Genomic DNA, 25,323 nt, shown 5'->3' with positions numbered 1-25,323 from the left:
TCTTACAGGTTTGTGTAATTGTATTCTTCCTTATGATTATACTTCCTGGATGCTTAATTCAGCTCGGTTGAGCATCACGTATATTTGTGGAATAAGTGGTTTACAACCAACAGGGGTAGATAAAACTGAACATGTTAAATGTTAAGTAACTGAAAAATGCTTTCAAGGCAGATCACCTTTACAAAATGAGAAACCAGAAAGGGGACAAACTACTGGAGTTTTCTGGGATGAAGTGGGACCTAGGAAAGCAGCGAGAGAAGGGTAGAAGGCGACATTAATTTCATTCACCTTTATTAATTATCTGGGAGGAGTACGAAGAGTCAATCCTAATGCGCAGTCTTCTCTGTTTGGAGGCGACAACCCCGTTAGTGCTATTTTGGGACATGGGGTCACCGACCTGCTACGGGTCTAACTCCCTGCCACCGGTCTCACGCTATTGACGCGCGCGTCCTGCTGGTCCCCCGGGCCCCTAGCCGGTCTTTCCAAGCCCGCCCCGCCCCCCGCCCCGCGCAGGCTTTGGGTCCGCCCCGCCCCGCCCCGTCCAGCCCAGCCCCGCCCAGCCCACCCCAGCCAACTCGCCCTTCGGCTCAGGCACCTGCCTGGCCGCCCCGCGCGGCGGGGTCCTGAGGCGCCTCGGGGAAGCGCGGCGATTGGCTGCAGCTCGCGGGTAGAGCTCGGCTCCCCGGCATTTGACAACCGCAGTGTGCAGGAGGCTGAGCTGAGCAGTCGCGGGGCCGGGAGGGGCCGACGTGAGAAGGACGGGTTGACGAACTGATGGATTGACGCGCGGGCGGCAGGAGGGAGGACCGACGCCAAACCCAGACCGCCGTCCTCGTGCTCCCGCCGCAGACCGGAGCCGGCCGCTTCGGTGCCCTGGCCGCCGGCCTCCCAGCCGCGTTCTCCTCCGTCGCTCCTCCGGGCTTGCCCTGGAGCCCTCAGGTGAGTGTGTCCGGGAGGCGGAGGCGGGGTCGGACAGCTGCACACCTCGGGTTGCCATGGTCACCCGTCGCCTCCTGTCACCACCTGACACGGCTTCGACTGGGCGGCCCCGAGGGCTGTTTGCGGCCCCAGAGAGGGGTCTTTAGTAGGCTTGGGTGCCGACTGGGAGGGGACTGGGGTCGTGGGTGAGGCCCCAGCATCGCGGGATGAGGACCTGCGAACTGCTGGGCCCCGGTCCGAGGTCACCGCTCCTGGACCACACCTTTCTCACACTACCAGTCGGTTTCTGGGGGCAGAGCGACACCCCTCGCCCTGGCACCGAGCAGCAAGTGAGCTCGAGGTTCGTGCCCATTTCGCCGCTGCGCCGATTCTTCCTTCCTCGCCCCTTGGTCGAGCCCGTGCTAGAACTGAGGGGCGCGCTCGTGTCCCTTTCTAGGCACGCCTTGGCCCGGAGGAGGAGAGGGAGCGGCGGGGCTGGGAGCCCCGCTGGGGCCGGGTTTGGCTTTTCTTACATCAGTGGTCTCTGGGAGCAGGCCTTTGGGGGTCTGGGTGTGGTCGCGGAAAGGGGCAGCGACTCGATTTAGAACTGGGATTGTACTGGAGGGGCGCCTGCGTAGAAGAACGCAAGGTTGTGGAACTCAAAGGGTTAAACCTCTTCCCTTTATTGGGGAGAAAAATATTGGAACTCTAGCTCTGGGGCGAGGCCGTGGGCAAAGGGGGCGGGGGCGGGGGCGAGGGTTGGCCAGAGCGGCATTTGGGCTTTTGACCAGATGATTTTTGCTTCTCTGTACACAGACATGCAGTTAGTAACCGTGCATGGTATCTGAGGGGACCTTTTTTTTTTTTTTTTTGGCAACTTGGTTTTCTCTGCGTAATGAAAGGAGAAGTCTTTGTTCCACCCAGATTCATAGATTGTGATCCTAATAGTTATTTCTCTCTTTGTTGTAGACTCTGTAGAATGCCTCAAAAAGTTAATGGCACATAAATGAACATGTAGGTTTAAAAAATGCTATAAATCTTTTTTTCACAGTAAATCCAAGTAGAATTTTTTTGTCTCCAGCGTTGGCATATGTTGCATTGACATTTTACTAAGAAGGAGAAACGCCTAAGAGCCCATTTTCCTTTATATGGCATATTTTCGAGGTCTTATTTAGGAAGAAGATGAAATGAGTAATTCTACCTTAGGTTTGGGAGGTTAGGATAGATTGCTTCCAATAGGAAAGAAACATTATTACACGGTAATGGAAAAGTCAAGCCACAACAGTATATTGTTAGGTAGAAAAGCCAAAACCCAGACACTTGAATTTGGATGCCATTATGAAGACGTAAATTTTTTTTTTTTTTGACAGGATTTTAACCTATGTTTGTCTCCCACTGGTCCATTTCCTGGTTCTTTTCTCCCTCGTCTTAAAAACCAGTACTGTTAAGAATGTGTCGGCCGGGCGCGGTGGCTCAAGCCTGTAATCCCAGCACTTTGGGAGGCCGAGACGGGCGGATCACGAGGTCAGGAGATCGAGACCATCCTGGCTGACACGGTGAAACCCCGTCTCTACTAAAAAATACGAAAACTTAGCCGGGCGAGGTGGCGGGCGCCTGTAGTCCCAGCTACTCGGGAGGCTGAGGCAGGAGAATGGCGTAAACCCGGGAGGTGGAGCTTGCAGTGAGCTGAGATCCGGCCACTGCACTCCAGCCTGGGTGACAGAGCGAGACTCCGTCTCAAAAAAAAAAAAAAAAAAAAAGAATGTGTCATAAGAGAACAGGGGTACAATCCTATGTTACTACTTACATAATGGTGTTCAACCTCTTTTCCTGTTTGTGAAATAGAGTTTATTAGTTATTTAATGGACAGCATGTGAAATACTTAACGTATGCTGCAGTTTCAGAAACGCTTTAGTTATGAAAAGATTTGAAGTTTTCCTTAGTAGATCAGTAAGCTGAAAAATCAGATTACCTGTATTTGAGCTTTCTTTTGCTACGGATTGCATTCTTGTAAGAGCTACTAAGCCTAACATTGACTAATTTCTCATTCTGTAAAATAGTGATAATGCTTGCTATTGTTTTAGTTTGAGAATGGGCTCTGAGTTGAAAGCACTTTGGAAGGCATCTGTTGATTACCTTTTTTTTTTTTTTTTTGGAGACGGAGTCTCTCTCTGTCGTCCAGGCTGGAGTTCAGTGGCACGATCTCAGCTCACTGCTGCCTCCGCCTCCTGGATTTAAGTGATTCTCCTGCCTCAGCCTCCCAAGTAGCTGGGATTACAGGTGCCTGCCACCACGCCAGGCTAATTTTTGTATTTTTAGTAGAGACGGGGTTTCACCATGTTGGCTAGGCTAGTCTCGAATTCCTAGCCTCAGGTGATCCACCCTCCTTGGCCTCGCAAAGTGTTGGGATTACAAGCGAGAGCCACTGTGCCTGACCCTGTGTATTATTTTTGAACAGAAGACTTAAACCCAGGTCTTCAAACTCCAAATCCAATGCTGGCCCACACCTGAGGATACTTCAGTTTTGAGACTATTACACTGAATAGCCAAAGCTTGCATATTTCAACTAATTTTTCTCTATATTGAGTTTGTTTGTGTTGAAATGAAAAGATACCCTTTAAAAAGGATTTATACCGGCCGGGTGTGGTGGCTCATGCCTGTAATCCCAGCACTTTGGGAGGCTGAAGCGGGCGGATCACCTGAGGTCAGGAGTTTGAGACCAGCCTGGACAACATGGTGAAACCCTGTCTTTATCAAAAATACAAAAATTAACTGGGCATGGTGGCATGTGCCTGTAATCCCAGCTACTCGGGAGACTGAGGTAGGAGAATTGCTTGAACACAGGAGGTGGAGGTTGCAGTGAGCCAAGATTGTGCATGCCACTGCACTCCAGCCTGGGCGACAAAGCGAGACTCTGCCTCAAAAAAAAAAAAAAGGAATTTATACCACACACTCCCTTAAAACCTTTCTTTTGTGTTCTATAGTCTTGTTCACCATAATAGCTCGATCATTGTATCCCAGTTTGTAGCGTGTTGTTAATACATAGTAAATACTCCTCAGTCATTACCTACCTGAACTTCCCCTGTTTAAATGGCTTCAGATGAATATTATCACAAGTAGGAGTTTCTTCATATGGTACGTTTAACATAATTGATCTCAATGAACTTTCCAATATTATTTATTTTATTATTATTATTATTATTATTATTAGAGACAGAGTCTCGCTGTGTTGCCCAGGCTGGAGTGCAGTGGTGTGATCTCGGCTCGCTGCAACCTCTGCCTCCCAAGTTCAAGTGATTTTCCTGCCTCAGCCTCCCAAGTAGCTGGGATTGCAGGTGCACACACCTCCACACTTGACTAATTTTTTTATTTTTAGAAGAGACAGGGTTTCACCATGTTGGTGAGGCTGGTCTCGAACGCCTGGTCTCAAGTGATCCACCCACTTTGGCCTCCCAAAGCGTTGGGATTATAGGCGTGAGCCACTGCACCTGGCCTATTTATTTATTTTTTGAAACAGGGTCTCACTTTATCGTTCAGGCTGCAGTACAGTGGCGTGATGATAGCCCACTGCAGCCTCAAATTCCTGGGCTCGAGTGATCCTCCTGCCTCAGCCTCCCGAGTAGCTAGGACTACAGGTGCTTGCTACCACACCCAGCTAATTTTTGTATTTTTTGTAGAGATAGGGTTTTGCCATGTTGCCCAGGCTGGTGTTGAACTCCTGGGCTCAAGTGACTTGCCTGCCTTGGCTTCCCAAAGTGCTGGGATTACAGGCATGAGCCACCGCACCTGACTTGATATTTTTTAAATTACTGAAATATTTTCAAAAATAAGTAAGCTTATTCCAAAGTAAATTTTTATACTGCACAGCGCAGTAGCTCTCCCGCAGCAATTCATTAACAGTCCTTTTGACACATTGTCCTTACCAAGGCTAGGAGCTCTGAAGGGAAGAAATTTACATTTATTGAGCACCAGTTGCATGCTTTCCACTCTGCTAGGAGCTTGTTCTCGTTTTATAAGTCAACATCCTATTTTACAGAGAAATAGTACTGGGCTGGGCGAGGTGACTCATACCTGTAATCCAAGCATTTTGGGAGGAGGCTGAGGTGAGAGAATCACTTGAGCCTAGGTTGACAAGGCTCTACCAGCCTGGGAGACAGTGAGACCCAGTCTCAAAAAAAAAAAAAAAAAAAAAAAAGAAAGAAAGAAAGAAAAAACAGTACTACATGCAATGCAAAAAGACATAAAATTTTATACTATTTATAATTACTCGTTATATAGTACGCTTGACGTATGTAACTCAAATAATGTTTTTTTCCTATGGCTAAGTGCCATGTTTTGTGACTCTTGTTGATGTGATGAGAAAGAAAAAGAAAGTGGAACCTTTTATAAAATCTTTGTTTTTTTCTTTTTTTTTGAGACAGAGTCTCACTCTGTTGCCCAGGCTGGAGTGCAGTGGCGTGATCTCCTGCCCGCTGCAAGCTCCGCCTCCTGGGTTCACACCATTCTCCTGCCTCAGCCTCCTGAGTAGCTGGGACTACAGGCGCCGGCCACCACGCCCGGCTAATTTTTTTATATTTTTAATAGAGACGGGGTTTCGTCGTGTTAGCCAGGATGGTCTTGATCTCCTGACCTCGTGAACCACCCACTTCAGCCTCCCAAAGTGCTGGGATTACAGGCGTGAGCCACTGCGCCCAGTGGTTTTCTTTGAAACTTTAAGAAAGGTTTGGAAATGAAATTGCTGGAAGTGCAAAAATAGCATTTCACAGATAGATGATGATATAAAGAAATTTTAGGTGTATTCATTGTAAAGAGCCTAGATTATGGGATATGTTAGTTTCACTGTGTATAGTTCTTGATCAGACCACACCTGGAGCGTTGTGCTTTATTTTTTATTTATTTGTGTTTTTGAGATGGAGTCTTGCTCTGTCGCTCAGGCTGTAGTACAGTGGTGTGATCTCAGCTCACTGCAAGCTCCGCCTCCCGGGTTCACACCATTCTCCTGCCTCAGACTACCGAGTAGCTGGGACTACAGGCGCCCGCCACCATGCCCGGCTAATTATTTTTGTATTTTTAGTAGAGATGAGGGTTCACCATGTTAGCCAGGATGGTCTCAGTCTCCTGACCTCGTGATCTGCCTGCCTTGGCTTCCCAAAGTGCTGGGATTACAGGCATGAGCCACCGTGCCTGGCCTATTTATTTATTTATTTATTTTTTGAGATGGAGTCTTGCTCAGTTGCCCTGGCTGGAGTGCAGTGGCGCCATCTCGGTTCACTGCAACCTTCACCTCCCAGGCTCAAGTGATTCTCCTGCCTCAGCCTCCTGAGTAGATTCTCCTGCTTCTCCTGCAGCCTTCCCCTCCCAGGTTCAAGTGATTCTTCTGCCTCAGCCTCCTGAGTAGCTGGGACTACAGGCGCAGGCCACCACGCCCGGCTAATTTTTGTATTTTTAGTAGAGATGGAGTTTCACCATATTGGCCAGAATGGTCTGGATCTCCTGACCTCGTGATCCACCTGCCTCAGCCTCTTATAGTGTTGGGATTATAGGCGTGAGCCACCGCGCCTGGCCTATTTTGGGTTCCTTAAGAGGGAGATTAACAAATATTTAGAGGAGGATGACAGGAGTGGTAGGGGATCTAGAAGCTACCTTCTGGTGAAGAATGGTTTTTGTAAGGATCAATTAAACAATGAATGTAAGATCCTAAAATAGTACCCAGTAGTTTTTGCATTGTAAACAAAGCAGTTAATCCTGTTTTGGGGATTCTACCTTAGTTGGTACCTTAATATAGATTAGAACTTTTGAGATCTAATCCTTTAATATGTATATATTTTTCATTTTCATAGTTCTTTTTTGCTTTAAAATTAAAAATTGAGGCAGGTGAGCTGGCATATGCCTATAGTCTTAGCTACGCAAGAAGCTGAGGCAGAAGAATAGATTGAGCACAGGAGTTTGAGGCAGTAGTGTGCTATGAACAGGCCTGGGAATAGCAACTACACTCTAGTCTGGGCAACATAGTAAGACTCCTTCTCTTAAAAAAGAAGAAGAGGGCCGGGCACGGTGGCTCAAGCCTGTAATCCCAGCACTTTGGGAGGCCGAGACGGGCGGATCACGAGGTCAGGAGATCGAGACCATCCTGGCTAACATGGTGAAACCCCATCTCTACTAAAAATACAAAAAAAATTAGCCGGGTGAGGTGGCGGGCGCCTGTAGTCCCAGCTACTCAGGAGGCTGAGGCAGGAGAATGGCGTAAACCCGGGAGGCGGGGCTTGCAGTGAGCTGAGATCCGGCCACTGCACTCCAGCCTGGGCAACAGAGCCAGACTCCGTCTCAAAAAAAAAAAAAAAAAAAAAAAAAGAAGATACAAAATTAAAAATTGGCTGGGCATAGAGGCTCATGCCCGTAATCCCAGCATTTTGGGAAGCCAAGGTGGGCGGGTCACATGAGGTCGGGAGTTCGAGACCAGCCTGGCCAACATGGTGAAACCCCGTTTCTACTAAAAATACAAAATAGCTGGGCGTGATGGCGGGCGCCTGTAATCCCAGCTACTCGGGAGGCCAAGGCAGGAGAAAAAAATTAAAAAGTCTCCTTCAACCCTTTTCTTCTGCTAGATCCTTGCCCTCCACCCCAATGCCATTCCTCTCTTCAGAGATAATCACACTGAACAGTTTGGCATGCATCATTCCAGACCTTTTTTTGTGTGTGGAGTTGTTTTTTTTGTTGTTGTTTGTTTGTTTTTTGTTTGTTTTTCCTGAGACAGGGTCTTACTCTTTCGCCCAGGCTGGAGTGCAGTGGTGCAATGTTGGCTCACTGCAGCTTCGACCACCCAGACTCAAACAGTTCTCTCACCTCAACCTTCTGAGTAGCTGGGACCTCAGGCGTGCACCACCACACCTGGCTAATTTTTTTTTTTTTAAGAGACAGGGTTTCGTCATGTTGCCTTGAACTCCTGAGCTCAAGCTATCCTCTGATCTCAGCCTCCCAAAGTGCTGGGATTATAGGCATCAGCCACTGTGCCCGGCCTCAGACCTTTCTTTGTATATTTATTTAGACACAGAGATATTATGCCTCTCTCCTTTTAAATAAATGGACCTACTTATATTCATTCATTCAACAAATATTTATTGATAGCTATACTATTCTGTGATGCACTTTTCCTTTTTAGAATGTATAGATATGCATCACTGCATTAGTATTCTATAGCAGCAGTCCTCAGCCTTTTTGGCACCAGAGACTGGTTGGTTTACTGGCTTCCTAGAAGAAAATTTTTCCACAGACAGGGGAAGAGGTGGAAACTGTTCTACCTCAGATCAACAGGCGTTAGATTCACATAGGGAGACTGCAATTTAGATCCCTCGTATGTAGGGTCCGTGCTCCTATGAGAATCTAATGCCACTGCTGATCTAACAGGTTGGGGAGCTCAGGCAGTAATGCTTCCTTGTCTGCAGCTCACCTCCTGCTGTGCGGCTCGGTTCCTAACAGGCCATGGATCAGTATTGGTCTGTGGCCTGGGGGTTGGGGTCCCCTGTGTTATAGTATGAATTTACCGTAATTTATTTACCGATTCTGCTATTGAGGAGAGTTCCGTTTATTTCTAGTTTTTCTCTATTACAAATAAATTTTCAGGGAACATCTTTTATTTGCAAGTATTTTTGCAGGCTGGGTTTCTATAAGAATTGGAATTGGGTAGTTTACATTTAACTTTATTTATTTATTTATTTGAGATGGAGTTTCACTCTTGTTGCCCAGGCCAGAGGGCAATGGTGTGACCCCAGCTCACTGCAACCTCCGCCTCCTGGGTTCAAGTGATTCTCCTGCCTCAGCCTCCCAAGTAGCTGGGATTCCAGGCATGTGCCATGACGCTCAGCTAATTTTGTATTTTTAGTAGAGGTGGGATTTCACCATATTGGTCAGGCTGATCTCAAAGTCCTGACCTCAGGTGATCCACCCACTTCAGCCTTCCAAAATGCTGGGATTACAGGCATGAGCCACCACGCTCTGCCAACATTTTTGTAGGTAAAAATTTCATGCTGTCAAATTCTCTCAAAAAGTCCATCGCAGTTTACATTCTTTTTTTATTTTTATTTTTTTGAGACAGAGTTTTACTCTGTCGCCAGGCTGGAGTGCAGTGGCGCGGATCTTGGCTCACTGTAACCTCTGACTGCCTGGTTCAAGCAATTCTCCTGTCTCAGCCTCCCGAGTAGCTGGGATTACAGGCATGCACCACCATGCCCAGCTGATTTTTGTGTTTTCAGTAGAGACTGGGTTTCACCATGTTGGCAAGAATGCTCTCCATCTCCTGACCTCGTGATCTGCCCGCCTTGTCCTCCCAAAGTGCTGGGATTACAGGTGTGAGCCACCACATCTGGCCCCCAGTTTACATTCTTAACAACAGTATATGAAGGCATTTGCCCACACTGTTGCCAAAACTAGATATTATCAGGTCTTCTTTTTTCTTTTTCAAAACTGGTAGGCCATAAATGGGTACCTCGTTTTACTATGTGTGGAAGTGAGCATGTTGGTACCTTGTTATACAACTATTATTGAGGTTGAGCATCTTTTCATAAATTTATTGATGTTCATAGTTCTTTTGTGAATTGTCTATATGTTTGCTCATTTTTCAGCTGGAATTTTGAGGGTATTGATTTTGAAGATGCTATTTATGCTATTTATATGCTCTAGATAATAACCATTTACCTCTTTTTTTATTTTTTTTTTGGAGACAGAATCTCACTCTGTTGCCCAGGCTGGAGTGCAGTGGCATGATCTCAGCTCACTGCAACCTCCACCCCCCTGGGTTCGAGTGATTCTCCTGCCTCAGCCTCCCAAGTAGCTGGGATTACTGGTGCCTGCCACTGTGCCCAGCTAATTTTTGTATTTTTAGTAGAGACGGGGTTTCACATCTAGGCCAGGCTGGTCTTGAACTCCTGACCTCATGATCCACCTGCCTCAGCCTCCTAAAGTGCTGGGATTACAGGCGTGAGCCACTGCGCCCGGCCCCATTTATATCTTTATGTGTGTTTTACTTAGTCCTACTCTGTGCCTTGTCTTTCAACATAATTGTTTGTGGCAAGTTTCTGTTGAATGGAAGATTTACATTTTACAATTTTTTTTTTTTTTTTGGACAGAGTCTCACTCTGTCACCCAGGCCGGAGTGCAGTGGTGCACTCTCAGTTTACTGCAACCTCCACCTCTTGGGTTCAAGCATATTCCTGCCTCAGCCTCCCGAGTAGCTGGGATTATAGGCACATACCACCACACCTGGTTAATTTTTGTATTTTTAGTAGAGACAGGGTTTTGCCACGTTGGCCAGGCTGGTCTTGAACTCCTCACGTCAAGTGATCTGCCCACCTGGCCTCCCAAAGTGCTGGGATTATGGGCGTGAGCCACCATGCCCGGTCTACATTTTACATTGTTAGTGTCAAAGTTTACAATTTTTTTCTTTATCTTTTCTGCATTACATGACTTAATTGAGCAGTTTGAGTAACAAAATCGTTTTTATATTGTGAATTTTTAGTACTTCAGTAATTTTAAACATACTTGTTAAAAAATGTCTGGGTTTGAATATGGAAAGAACACACATACCTTAGTCCTTAATCTCGTAAAGAAAGATTGAGGCCAGGTGCAGTTGCTCATGCCTGCAATCTCAGCACTTGGGGAGGCTGAGGCTGGCAGATCTCTTGAGCCCAGGAGTGGGAGACCAGCCTGAGCAACATGGTGAAACCCTGTCTCTACAAAAAACACAAAAATTAGCCAGGTGTGGTGGTGCATGCCTGTAGTCCCAATTACTGGGAAGGCTAAGGCGGGAGGATCTCTTGAACCCAGGAGGTAGAGGCTGCAGTGAGCTAAGATTGTGCCACTGCACTTCAGCCTGGGATAGAGAGCAAGACCCTGTCTTCAAAAAAACAAAAAAGAAAGATTGAAATGGTATTTAAATCAGATCTGAGAAGTCTTGGGTTATGCGGAAAAAATACAAATTCCTTTGAAATGTTATTACTTCATTATACGCATTAGTTTACTAATTCTTTCTGTGTGTGCAAATGTACATTTGTTATTTATGTTTTATTATTTTTAATTTTTTGAATAGGTAATATTCGTCCATGGTACAAAATTCGAAAAGGGTATATAGTGAAAAGTTATCTTCCCATTCCTCTTCTTTTTTTTTTTTTTTAACTTTTATTTTAGGTTCAGGGGTACATGTGCAGGTTTGTTACATAGGTAAACTCATGTTACAGGGCTACTTTGATGTACAGATTCCATTCCTATTCTTTAATTATCTAGTTTTCCTTCTAGGATACAACCAATATAATCAATTTCTTACGTTTTTTTACAGAGATATTTTATGCATATATACAACATACAGTTTATATTAGGTTCTTTTCTTTTTATACTTATATAAAGTTGCACCTGCTTTAAACATAATTTATTTCTTCTGGCCAAAAATCATTCACAGTTCCAGAAGGTAAATTAAAATAATTGATAAATTGAGAACAGCTGTCAACAGTAAGAAGGGACATGTGCTGCACCCATGTTACAAATGTTAGGTGATTAGCAGACATCACAGCTTTGGTTAAAAGAGCTTTTCTTTTGTTTGTTTGCTTAAGTGATCTAATGCAAATCTATTTTGTTTCTTCTTATTAAACAGACCTTATTAATTATAGGCTTCTGATTATCCCAGACTTGATATTTTCTTTTTTTTTTTTTTTTGAGATGGAGTCTCGCTCTGTCGCCCAGGCCGGAGTGCAGTGGCCAGATCTCAGCTCACTGCAAGCTCCGCCTCCCGGGTTCAAGCGATTCGCCTGCCTCAGCCTCCCGAGTAGCCGGGACTACAGGCGCCCGCCACCGCGCCCGGCTAGTTTTTTGTATTTTTTAGTAGAGACGGGGTTTCACCATGTTAGCCAGGATGGTCTCGATCTCCTGACCTCATGATCCGCCCGTCTCGGCCTCCCAAAGTGCAGGGATTACAGGCTTGAGCCACCGCGCCGGCCCAGACTTGATATTTTCTATATATTATTGATATTTCCCAAGAATATGTACTTTCTGATATTGAAATGTGAGTTAAAGCAATTTATAAAACTTGAAGGGAAATCATAGAAATTAGACAAATGAATCCCCTTACTTTATGAATGAAGAAATTAAGGCACATAGAGGTTAAGTGACTTGCAACATCACGTATGTATTCCTGCAGGTCTGGACATTTAAAATTAAGTGACCTGGCAGCAACATAAAGTTTTTTGAATGCCATGTTACTAAAAACAGCTAGCAGGTTTTTTCTTCCTTTTTTTTTAAAAAAAAAAAAAAGGAAAAGATGCAGTAGTCCTGTGTTGCAGTTTGATATTTTATTGAAAAGCTTCATGACACTTCATCTTCTTGTCTGCATTTTTGCTTGTGAACTTCTATTGTAAAGCACTATTATTCTGTGTTAGGCACTCTGTAATACTTGGAAGATTAAAGAGAGCAGTTTTTATTGTGTGAGATGGAATTGCAGATTAATGGAGCCTTTCTTAAGCACTTTTGTCGTGACTATAAGGTTTATGATGACTGTGCCCTAGTTCTTTTATCCTTATATTTATAATAATTCTTAGCCTGTTGTGTTTTTCTTCCTTCATACTGTGTGTTTAACTGCATTGCAAATGAACATTTAATTAAATCATATCTACTTATATTTGGTTAGAAAGCTACCAGTGATATTTTTTCATGAAGTTTTTCCATATCTTTGTATGGAAATACACAGAGTCAATATATTATTATTACTAGTATATTTTCTTTCTTTTTTTTTTTTTTTTGAGACGGAGTCTTGCTCTGTTGCCCAGGCTGGAGTGCAGTGGTGCAATCTTGGCTCACTGCAACCTCCGCCTCCCAGGTTCAAGCAATTCTCTGCCTCAGCCTCTCGAGTAGCTGGGATTACAGGCGCCCCCACCAAGCCTGGGTAATTTTTTTGAAATTTTATTTATTTATTTATTTTGAGACGGAGTCTCGCTCTGTCACCCAGGCTGGAGTACAGTGGTGCAACCTTGGCTCACTGGAACCTCTGCCTCCCAGGTTCAAGTGATTCTCCTGCCTTAGCTTTCTGAGTAGCTGGAACCACAGGTATGCACCACCACGCCCAGCTAGTTTTTGTATTTTCAGTAGAGACAGGGTTTTACCATGTTGGCCAGGCTGGTTTCGAACTCCTGACCTCAGGTTATCCACCAGCCTCAGCCTCCCATGGATTATAAGCGTGAGCCACCACACCTGGTCAGTTTGTTTATATTTTTAGTAGAGATGGGGTTTCACCATCTTGGCCAGGCTGGTCTTGAACTCCTGACCTCGTGACCCACCTGCCTCGGCCTCCCAAAGTGCTGGGATTACAGGCATGAGCCACCGCGCCCGACGGTTTCATATGTATTATTAGCATTTTACCTTTAATCTTAGATTTCTAAAAATAATTTTATTTTTAACCCTTTAATACATCCTTCTAATCTTGTTTTACTAAGATAGTAATCAATAGGAGTCCATATAGAGACCCTATCTGGAATTAATTTCAGTACATGTTAATTGTATCTAAGGACTAGAATACTAAATACCTTCTAGCTGGTTTCCAGTCATATTTATTTTTAAAGAACACTCATTTCTTTACCTAGTCTGGATATTGGATATAAGTAAAATTTACTTTTTAAAGGAAAATTCACAATTACGTTTTTGTGATTTTAACCAGAGGCCGGAAGGGAAAGAGGGAAGGCAAGGATGAAAGGGAAAAAAGATATAGATTTATTTATTACCACTGAACTGTACACATAAAAATGGTGAAGATGGTAAATTATATATGTATTATTAAATACATATTAAATTAATTAAAATGTTAATTATTAACCTCAAAAATGTTTTTTAAAAAAAGTTATTTAAGGCCAGGCGCGGTGGCTCATGCCTGTAATCCCAGCATTTTGGGAGGCCAAGGTGGGCAGATCACGAGGTCAGGAGATCGAGACCATCTTGGCCAACATGGTGAAACCCCGTCTCTACTAAAAATACAAAAAATTAGCTGGCGTGTTGGTGCGTGCCTATAATCCCAGCTACTTGGGAGGCTGAGGCAGGGGAATTGCTTGAACCCAGGAGGTGGAGGTTGTGGTGAGCTGAGATCACGTCACTGCATTCCAGTCTGGCAACCTGGCCACAGAGCAAGACTCCGTCTCAAAAAAAAAAAAAAAAAAAAAAGTTATTTAATAAGGAAATACTGAGACACTCAGAATCTTTTATGTTTTGTTTTCCGTGAAATACATTCTTACTGTTTACCTACATAAATTCTATCTGGCAAACAATTGTTCGTTCACATGTGCTGTGGACTAGCAGGTCTACCTAAGAAGCTGTCAGAATTGACTTGGGCTAAATAGTTGGATTGCTTCAGTTACAGCTCCATCCTTTTCAGTGGGTTTTTGAACAATTAAAAACAAAGTCATCTGGGCCAAAGTGATGGCTCATGCCTGCAATCCCAGCGCTTTGGAGGTCGAGATGGGTGGATTGCTTGAGTGCAGGAGTTCAAACAGTCAGACTAAGCCTGGGCAACATGGCGAAACCCAATCTCTACAAACAAAACAAAACAAAACAAAAAAAACAAAAATTAGCTGGACCCAGTGGCACATGCCTGTGGTCCCAGCTACTTGGGAGGCTGAGGTGGGAGGATTGCTTGAGCCCAGAAGGCCGAGGCTGCAGTGAGCCATAATTGACCCACTGCACTCCAGCCTAGGCGACAGAGTAAGACCCTGTCTAAAACCAACAAACAAAAAAAAACCATAGTCATCTGTTCTGTACTTTTGTAGAGACATTTCTTTGGTGACTTTTTACCTCTCAAGTTAATTCAGCTAATAGTTATTTATTGAACACATATTATGTGTGCATCTCATTTTAAAAGATAATTTTAGTAGTTCCTAAACTTGTTAAAATCTTTTACAGATTTATAGCTCCCCCAGAGGAGAGAGGAAGAAGTAATTATTATTGAATTCTAGTTCTCTGAATTAGAGAAAAGTTCTAACTTTGTGGTAAATAGTTTGAGGAGATTAGAAAATGTTAATTATATGTTATTTATTTATTTATTTAAGATAAGGTCTCACTATGTTGCCCACTTCAGCCTTCCAAAGTAGCTGGAATTAGACGAAATGGATGTTTAAAATATGTATATAGCTGGGTGCGGTGGCTCACGCCTATAATCCCAGCATTTTGGGAGGCTAAGGCGGGTGGATCACGAGGTCAGGAGTTCAAGAACAGCCCTGCCAAGATGGTAAAACCCTGTCTCTACTAAAAATAAAAAAATTAGCCAGGTGCAGTGGCGGGCGCCTGTGATCCCAGCTACTTGGGAGGTTGAGGAAGGAGAATCGCTTGAAACTGGGAGGCAGAGGTTGCAGTGAGCCGAGATTGTGCCACTGCACTCTAGCCTAGGTGACAGAGCAAGACTCCATCTGAAAAAAAAAAAAGTATATAGTATATATCACTTATAGAGGTAGGATTTTGGGAGCCTGTATAAATGTTTCAGTAATACAAGGGGGTTAGAAGAGAATAATTCTAACATACAGTCATCAGGCACGTGCCTATGCCTATATTTATACTGTATTCAGCAACAGTGAAGCTTATAAGAATTAAAATTCTGTGCCGGGTGCTGTGGCTCTTGCCTGTAATCCCAGCACTTTGGGAGGCCGAGGTGGGCGGATCACCTGAGGTCAGGAGTTTGAGACCAGCCTGGCCAACATGGCAAAACCCCGTCTCTACTAAAAATACAAAAAATTAGCGGGGTGTGGCAGCACACGCCTGTAATCCCAGCTACCCAGGAGGCTGAGGCAAGAGAATTGCTTGAACCCAGGAGGGGGAGGTTGCGTCGAGCCAAGATTGTGCCACTGCACTCCAGCCTGGGCAACAGAGTGACTCTGTCTTAAAAAAAAAAAATTCTGGGTTGGGTGATTAAAATATACTATTCTACTGGGAATTTCAAGGTATAGAATTAAAACTTATCTTTTTTTTAATTAGTTTTGTTTTTAAAAACACTTGAACCAATTTTAAGTTAATTAGGATATATTTTCTGTTACCTTCAGCTGTCAGTATAAAATATGTATTTGTAAGAATGTAGTTCTTTTAGGCTTTATTCACCAAAAATGACAGCAGCATTAAACTTGTAGTTATTATTTAAAGTGGGACTATTGTCATAAATTCCATTCAGATTAACTTTATATCTGGACTAGTATTTAGATTGAATGTTGAATATGAGGCCTATACAATGTTTAGTATCATTGGTATATTGAGCTATATTAAAAAATTACAGTCCCAATTCTGCATTAAGTTTGTGTGGTTGGTACATGGAGATACATGTGATGTGCCATCTAAGAACCTACAGAGGAGGGAATATTTTTCATCTAAAGATTTGAGGAATGCTAAAATCACTAATCAGTGTGCTCTAAGAATAATATTAGGGAGACAGTTCTGATATGATCAGAATTTAATGAGTAGTTTCCACAGATAACCTGAAAAAAAAAAAAAAAGGTGGGCACGGTGGCTCATCCCTGTAATCCCAACACTTTGGGAGGCTGAGGCGAGAGGATTGCTTGAGCCCAGGAGTTCGAGAGCAGCCTGGGCAACATAGGTAGATCCTGTCTCTACAAAAAATAAAATAAAAAATTAGCTGGGTATGGTGGCACACACCTGTGATACCAGGTACTTGGAAGGCTGAAGCGGGAGGATCACTTGAGCTTGGGAGGTCAAGGCTGCAGTGAGCCATAGTCATGCAACTGTACTCTAGCCTAGGCAACAGAGCAAGACCTTGTCTTTAAAAAAAAAAAAAAAAAAAAAAGAATTTAGTGAGTTTTAGTGAGTGGAAATGTTACTCATTTTATTGTATCCTCTTTTAGACGAAGTCTATGAACAGGAGGATGGTGGTCAGCTCAGAAGATAGCAAAGGGAAACCTAAAGCATGCGGAGTTGGGCAGCTGGTGTGTTGGGAGAGAAGTTCGTGATTTACTGTTTCCGGAAGCAGACATGTTCTTACTCTGTAGAGGGATTTGTGTAGTCTGATGTCATTAAATATTTGAGTGAGTCGTATAATTGTTTTTCTGTGGTTTGTCCCTTGTTTACCCTAGCACCTTTTTTTTTTTTCTTGTTTGTTTGTTTTTTTTTTCCCCAAGATGGAGTCTGGCTCTATCGCCCAGACTGGAGTGCAGTGGTACAATCTTGGCTCACTGCAACCTCCGCCTCTTGAGTTCAAGCAGTTCTGCCTCAGCCTCCCAAGTAGCTGGGATTACAGGCACGCACCACCATGCTCAGCTAATTTTTGTATTTTTAGTTGAGGCAGAGTTTCACCATGTTGGCCAGGCTGGCTTCAAACTCCTGATCATCTACCTCAGCCTCCCAAAGTGCTGGGATTACAGGTGTGAGCCACTGTGCCCAGCCTTCTTCTTCTTCTTTTTTTTTTTTTTTTTTTTTTTTGAGGCAGGGTCTCACACTACCACCCAGGCTGGAGTGCAGTGGATGATCACTGCTCCCTGTAGCCTCAACCTCTGGGGCTCCGGTGACCTTTCCACCTCAGCCTCCTGAGTAACTGGAACTACAGGCACACATGTTGGCTAATTTTTATATTTTTTTGTAGAGACCATGCTTCACCATGTTGCCCAGGCTGGTCTCGTGCTGCTGGGCTCAAGTGATCCTCCCACCTCGACCTCTGAAAGTGCTGGAACTACGGGTGTGAGCCACCGTGCCCAGGCCTCTAGCTGAGGGAGAAAATGTACTCATCTGCTGATGAGAGCATTGTAGTCTGGTAGACATCTGCATTTCTTGTTATGAACAAATAAATTGACCCAAAATTAAATAAATGGAAACAACACCTGTGGGCCTACGTATATTTTTTTGTTTTGTTTTGTTTAGAGACATGGTCTTCCTCTGTTGTTCAGGCTGGAGTGCAGTGATGTGATCATAGCTCACTGTATGTAACTTCTAACTTCTGGGCTCAAGTGATCCTCCTGCTTCAGCCCCACAAAGTGCTGGGACTACTGGCGTGAGTCTCTACACCCAGTCCACATGTGTATGTTTATGTTTCTGCAAGCTTCGTTAGAGTAAGTTGGTCCTGTGAGAAAGATTTGCTTATAGTCTGTTTCATCTGATGAAGTTTCTTTGTGGCTACTCCACTAGTGTGGTGGTATTTTGCATTGCTCTGAGCCTTAACATTTGAAAACTGCAACAGTTTAGGCCATTTAACTTGTGTGACCTCACTGGTAAAATTAGAATGTTGAACAAATGATCTTATAGTCCTCCCAGGTCTAAATCTTTATGGATTCATAACCTGAGCATTACGTGCTCAGTTGTAGCAGACCTACAGGTAAGAGAAGGAAGCTTGGAGAGTATGGAAATATCACTGATATTACCCATATGACTAAAGTTGCACTTTTTTCTTTCTTTCTTTTTTCTTTTTTTGAGACGGAGTCTCATTCTGTTGCTCAGGCTGTAGTGCACTGGCATGATCTTTGCTCACTGCAGCCTTGATCTCCTGGGCTCAAGCGATCCTCCCACCTCAGCCTCCAGAGTGCTGGGAATATAGACGCACACCATCATGGCCTGCTAATTTTTTTATTTTTTGTAGCGACATGGTTTTGCCATGTTTCCCAGGCTGGTCTCGAACTCCTGAGCTCAGGCAGTCCTCCCACTTTGGCCTCCCAAAGTACTGGGATTACAGGCGTATGCCACTGCACCTGACCTAAAGTTGCACATCTTAACTAACCTTGTTTTGTTTGGCTCCACTGTACTGACCAGGTATCATTTAGGTATTGCTGCTAGGCTAAAGCTTCTTAAGGCAAGGCCAATGTCTGCTGAGTACAGAATGGTGTCTGTCACAGAGAAAAGGCATTAAGTACTTATTGAGTGAAGTATTAGAGCATACCTGGGACAATGTATTTGGGACATAGCTAAACATTGTTTGATTATTAATGACTTTTAAAAATATTCTTTATCATGGAAAATTTTAAACAGGTAGGAGTAGACAGGATTATATAATAAACCCTCATTTACCTATCACCCTGATTCAGTAACCATGATCATTCTTGTTTCATCTTTATCTCTTTCCACTCTTCTCTTCTATTATTTTCATGTAAATCACAAACTTTATATCATTTAATCTGTAATTATTCCAATATGTATCTCAAAAATAAGGACTTTAAAAAGTCATGGCCATACCATTGTCACACATTAAAGAATGACTTGGTTTTGATAAATACTAAGTTAACTTCACTTCAGAATATGTGTACTAAAGATTCCCAGTAAACCTGTTATGTGTAGTTTCCAGGCAGTTAAACTTAGAAATAAATCAATAGGACTAGCTTTATTGTTTTTCTGTTTCATATTTAGGCTATCAATATGACGGCTGAGGAAACAGTGAATGTAAAAGAGGTTGAAATCATTAAGCTAATTTTGGACTTCCTGAATTCAAAGAAGCTTCACATTAGTATGCTGGCCCTGGAGAAGGAAAGTGGAGTCATAAATGGCCTGTTTTCAGATGATATGCTTTTCCTGAGGTATGATTTCATTATACTGTGAAGTTTGTAGCTCCTTCAAAGAGATGTTAAGTATTAATAAGGTAATATATTTAATACAGACAGAACTTTATAATCATGAAAAGGCTATGTAAGTGTAATTTAAAAAAATATTTAAAAAATAGAACATTTACAAAATAGGCCGGGCATGGTGTCTCATGCCTGTAATCCCAGCACTTTGGGAGGCTGAGGCAGGCGGATCATTTGAGGTCAGGAGTTTGAGACCAGCCTGGCCAACATGGTGAAATCCCACCTGTACTACAAATGTAAAAATTAACTGGGCGTGGTGGCACATGCCTGTAATTCCAGCTACTCAGGAGGCTGTAGTCCCATCTACTTGGGAGGCTGAAGCAGGAGAATCGCTTGAACCGGGGAGGTGGAGGTTGCAGTGAGCTGAGGTGGCACTGCTGCACTCCAGCCTGGGCAGCAGAGTGAGACTCCATCTCAAAAATACAAAAATATAAAAAAGAACGTTTACAAAATAATGCTTTCTGTAGAATGTTTTCAGTAGTAAGACCCAGAGGTCTGTTAAAAAGAACAAGAGTCACAACTCCATTGTGGTTGTGGTATCATAATAAAAGATATTTGACTGAGAAAATCAGAGACTTTGAAAAGGTAAGAAAATGTTTCTGAAATACCATTTTTTGGCCATAGAAATAAAATGTGTTCATTGTAGAAAATATAGAAAGATAAATGAAAGAAAAATTACCCCACCACGCAGACATAGTATTGTTCTTATTCCTTGCTGTTTTCATTCTTAGAGTGTAATTACTGTGCATCTTTTTTTTGCATCTATTAAAAATTACAATTCTGTTGTGTTTGTAATTTAGAATCGTGCCTTATCTATTAACATCACAAGGTTTCTCTGTGTGATTACAAATTCATATTTAAAAAATCTTCAGGCTGGACATGGTGACTCATGCCTGTAATCCTAGCCATTTGGGAGTCTGCAGATCACCCGAGGTCAGGAGTTTGAGACCAGACTGGCCAACGTAGTGAAACCCCGTCTCTACTAAAAATACAAAAATTAGCCGCATGTGGTGGTGCATGCCTCTAGTCCCAGATACTCGGGAGGCTGAGGCAGGAAAATCACTTGAGCCCGAGAGGTGGAGGTTTCAGTGAGCCATGATGGTGCCACTGTACTCTAGCACGGGTGACAGAGCAAGACTAAATAAATAAATAAATTATAAATAAATAATAAATTAAAAAAGTCCAGGCATGGTGGCTCATGCCTGTAATCCCAACACTTCGGGAGGCCGAGGTGGGTATTTTACCTAAGTAAGGTCAGGAGTTCGAGACCATCCTGGCTAACACAGTGAAACCCCGTGTCTACTAAAAATACAAAAAATTAGCTGGGCGTGGTGGCGGGCACCTGTAGTCCCAGCTACTCTGGAGGCTGAGGCAGGAGAATGGCGTGAACCTGGGAGGCGGAGCTTGCAGTGGGCTGAGATCACACCACTGCACTCCAGCCTGGGCGACAGAGCGAGACTCCATCTCAAAAAAAAAAAAACCAAAAAAAAAAAAAAAACCAAACTAAAATTAGCTGGGCATGGTGGTGCATGCCTGTAATTCCAGCTACAAATAAAAATTTCCAGTTTACTTAATTTCCTAAATGGTTCCCCTAATTTTACACAATTGTTCCCAATTTATCTTAAATAATTGCTCTACAGAACATCTTTTATACATGAGTTTTTTTTTTTTTTTTGAGATAGAGTCTTGCTTTGTCGCCCAGGCTTGGGTGCTGTGGTGTGATCTCAGCTCACTGCAACCTCCACCTTCTGGGTTCAAGTGATTCTCTTGCCTTAGCCTCCCAAGTACCTGGGACAACAGGTGCACACCACCACATCTGGCTAATTTTTGTATTTTCAGTAGAGGCAAGATTTCACCATGTTGGCAAGGCTGGTCTTGAACTCCTGACCTCAAATGATCTGCCTGTCTTGTTCTCCCAAAGTGCTGGGATTACAGACGTGAGCCAATGCATCTGGCCGAGACTTTTTCTATATATTGGATTATTTCCTTAGGACAAGATTCTTAGAGGTGGAATTGCAAGGCAAAGTGAAGTAACATGTTTGCCAAAATGGAAAGCTAAATATATTCTAGTTTGAATTGGATAGAAACAGAAAATCCCAAATTTGCAGGCAGAAATGTATTCTATTTTTATGAGATACCAAATATCCTTGACAAGAAGTACAGATTTTTGGACATGTGGCATTTTGTGATTTGGAAAGCCTTAAGAAATGAAGTGTTCCTCCCAGGAGGCGGAGGTTTCAGTGAGCTGAGATCGTACCATTGCACTCCAGCCTGGGCAACAAGAAGGAAACTCCATCTCAAAAAAAAAAAAAATGAAGTATTCCTAACTTAAGGAACCATTCAACAACAGCAACAACAACAACAAAGCTTTATTATATTAGGGGAGTCTATTTAAACTTGTTGCACTTCCCTATATGTTGTGTTATGAATATCATCCAACCCCAGAGAGCTTAGTTTTTAGTGTAGTATTTTTTTAAGCACTGTCTTTCAAGCATTAATACTCCTAGAATTTAACAGTGGCTGCTCTCAAGTACCCTCCTGCTTGATTTATGATGAAATTTTACTGGTCTTAGGTGAAATGCAAATAATAATAAAATAGTAGGTTTTTCATTAAACTAAATATGTTTGGCTGGGCGTAGTGGCTCACACCTGTAATCCCAGCACTTTGGGAGGCTGAGGTGGGCAGATCACGAGGTCAGGAGATTGAGACCATCCTGGCTAAAATGGTGAAACTCCGTCTCTACTAAAAATACAAGAAATTAGCTGGGCGTGGTGGCAGGTGCCTGTAGTCCCAGCTACTCGGGAGGCTGAGGCAGGAGAATGGCATGAACCTGGGAGGTGGAGCTTGCAGTGAGCCGAGATCGTGCCACTGCACTCCAGCCTGGGCAACAGAGCAAGACTCTGTCTCAAAAAAAAACAAAAAAAACAAAAAAAACTAAATATGTTCATCTTAAAGGGCTGGCCTTTGAAATTACATCCTTTCTTTTTGAATATTGAAATTCACCTTTATAAAATGATTATGAGATGCTGTGATTGCTTTATTTTTATTTTAAAAATTTCCTTTTTTTTTTTTTGAGATGTAGTCTCACTCTGTCGCCTAGGTTGGAGTACAGTGGTGGGATCTTGGCTCACTGCAAGCTCCGCCTCCCGGGCTCACGCCATTCTCCTACCTCAGCCTTCCGAGTAGCTGGGACTACAGGCGCCTGCTATCATACCTGGCTAATTTTTTGTATTTTTAGTAGAGACGGAGTTTCACCATGTTAGCCAGGATGGTCTCAATCTCCTGACCTCACGATCCGCCCACCTCAGCCTCCCAAAGTGCTGGGATTACAGGCGTGAGCCACCACGCCCGGCCTAAAAAATTTCTTTATTTTAAACTTTTTTTAATAGAGATGGGCTATTACTATATTGCTGCCTTGGCTGGTCTTGAACTCCTGACCTCAAGTGATCCTCCCATCTTAGCCTCCCAAAGTGCTGGGATTTACAAACGTGAGCCACTGTGCCCATCCTGCTTTTATTAACATTTCTTCTTTGCAGAATATTGTTAATCCTGTGTAGGTCTTCCTGCCCATCCTTCCCATTTAAAATTTCTCTGTTCTAAAATGTTCAAAAATAGGGAAATTGCCATTGTAAAAGAAAAGAAATAAGAATGCCTTGTAACTTTTGGATATTCCCATAGACCATTTAAAGTAGGATGAAACTTGTTCTTATTCCTTGCTGTTTTCATTCTCAGTGTAAACGTTATTGTTAGATTTCTCAAAGCTGTAGATTTCACATAGAATTCACAATGTAGAGCAGAGTTTCTCAGCCTTGGCACTGCTAGCATCTGGGCCAGATAATTCTTTGTTGTGGAGGGTTGTCCTTTGTTGTAGGATATTTAACAGCATCCCCAACTAGATCCCAGTAGCTCCACCCACTAGATCCCAGTAGTATCCCCAGTTGTGACTACCAAAAATGTCTTTAGATGTTGCCAAATGTCCTGACGGTGTGCAAAATCACCCCCAGTTGAGATGGGTTTTCACCATGTTGCCTCAGCCTCCTAACATGTTGGGATTACAGGTGTGAGGCACCACGCCCGCCTTTTTTTTTTTTTTTTTTTTTTTTTTGGAGATGGAGTCTCACTCTGTCACCCAGGCTGGACTGCAGTGGTGCTACTTTGGCTGTCTGCAACTTCTGCCTCCTGGGTTCCATCGATTCTCTCTGCCTGAGCTTCCCAAGTAAGCTGGGATTACAGGCACCTGTAGTTTTTGTATTTTTAGTGGAGATGGGGTTTCGCCATGTTGGCCAGTCTGGTCTTGAACTCCTGACCTCAGGTGACCCGCCCGCCTTGGCCTCCCAAAGTGCTGGGATTACAGACATGAGCCACCATGCCTGGCCCACTCCCAGCTTTTAAAATTCTTTTTCCTTTTTTTTTGAAACAGGGTCTTGCTATGTCACCTAGGCTGCCAGGCTGGAGTGGAGTGGCATGACCATGGTCGCTGCAGCCATGACCTTCTTGACTCAAGCGATCATCCCACCTCAGCCTTCTGAATAGCTGGGGCTATAGGCATGTACCACCATGCCCAGCTAATTTTAAATTTTTTGTAGAGATGGGGTTTTGCATATTGCCCAGGCTAGTCTTGAACTGCTGGGCTCAAGTGATCACTTGTTCTTTCTTTTTTTGTGTGTTTTTTTGAGACAGTGTCTCACTCTGTTGCCCAGGCTGGAGTGCAGTGGCACAATCTCAGCTCACTGCAGCCTTGACAATGTGGGCTTAAGTGATCCTCCCACCTCAGCCTCCTGAGTCGCTGGGACCACAGGCGTGCACCACTATGTCTGGCTAATTTTTGTATTTTTTGTAGAGACGGGGTTTCACCATGTTTCCCAGGCTGGTTTCGAACTCCTTAGCTCAAGTGAATTGCTTACCTTAGCTTCCTCAAGTGCTAGGACCACAGACATGAGCTACTGCGCCCAGCCACTTGTTCTTAAAATAATGTATAATAGCTTTAAAACTGTAAGATGAATGTGGAAATATAGGAACTTTTAGACTTAGTCCAGTTTTTTTTTTTTTTTGGAGACAAGAGTCTTGCTTTTGTTGCCCAGGCTGGCGTGAAGTGGTGCGATCTTGGCTCACTGCAACCTCCGCTGCCCAGGTTCAAGCTTTTCCTGCCTCAGCCTCCTGAGTAGCTGGGATTACAGGCGCCCGCCACCATGGCCAGCTAATTTTTGTACTTTTAGTAGAGGACAGGGTTTCACCATGTTGTCCAGGGTGGTCTCAAACTCCTGACCTCAGGTGATCTGCCCGCCTTGGCCTCCCAAAGTGCTGGGATTACAGGCGTGAGCCACCACGCCCAGCGTGTCCAATGTTTTTACGTAGGTCAAAAACCACATATACGTTAGTATGAGTGGTTGTAGATTCACACATTCTTCTCATATAGTATATGTCGTTACAAGTAAGTTATGAAAAATTTAGGCCAGGCGAGGTGACTCATGCCTGTAATCCCAGCACTTTGAGAGGCAGAGGTGGGTGGATCACCTGAGGTCAGGAGCTTGAGACCAGCCTGGCCAACATGGTGAAACCCTGTGTCTACTAAAAACACAAAAAAATTAGTGGGGCATAGTGGTGTGAGCCCATAGTCCCAGCTCCTCGGGTGGCTGAGGCAGGAGAATTGCTTGAACACAGGAGACGGAGGTTGTAGTGAGCTGAGATCGTGCCATTGCACTCCAGCCTGGGCAACAGAGCGACACTCTGTCTCCAAAAAAAAAAAGTTATGAAACATTTGTTTGAGGAATCAAATAAAATGTTAATCTCATTATGTGCTTTATGAAGTTTGAATGCTGTTTTGTCACCTGTTCTGCTTTTAAT

The 25,323-nt window shown here is 43.6% G+C and overlaps 1 protein-coding gene across 13 annotated transcripts in view; it reads left to right on the top strand.

Annotated features, from left to right (window-relative positions):
* WDR47 (WD repeat domain 47) overlaps nucleotides 1–25,323 on the top strand; it is an 89,146-nt gene that overhangs the window by 17,616 nt on the left and 46,207 nt on the right. For 5 of the 13 annotated variants that reach the window (XM_009214420.3, XM_009214404.3, XM_009214393.3 and 2 more), the window contains exons 1-2: nucleotides 566–939; nucleotides 19,264–19,430. In XM_009214420.3, coding sequence (XP_009212684.1) covers nucleotides 19,273–19,430 — 158 coding nt within the window. In that variant the 5' untranslated portion in view covers nucleotides 566–939; nucleotides 19,264–19,272. Of the gene's footprint in view, nucleotides 1–565; nucleotides 940–1,001; nucleotides 1,280–19,263; nucleotides 19,431–25,323 lie in introns of those variants that run through there. The other 8 variants (XM_009214434.3, XM_003892311.4, XM_003892312.4 and 5 more) reach the window with 6 other exon arrangements.

This window comes from Papio anubis, chromosome 1 (genome assembly GCF_008728515.1).
Source record: "Papio anubis isolate 15944 chromosome 1, Panubis1.0, whole genome shotgun sequence".
NCBI classification, from domain to species: domain Eukaryota; kingdom Metazoa; phylum Chordata; class Mammalia; order Primates; family Cercopithecidae; genus Papio; species Papio anubis.
The sequence above is the reverse complement of the archived record's forward strand: the minus strand, read 5'-3'. Positions and strand labels throughout refer to the sequence as shown.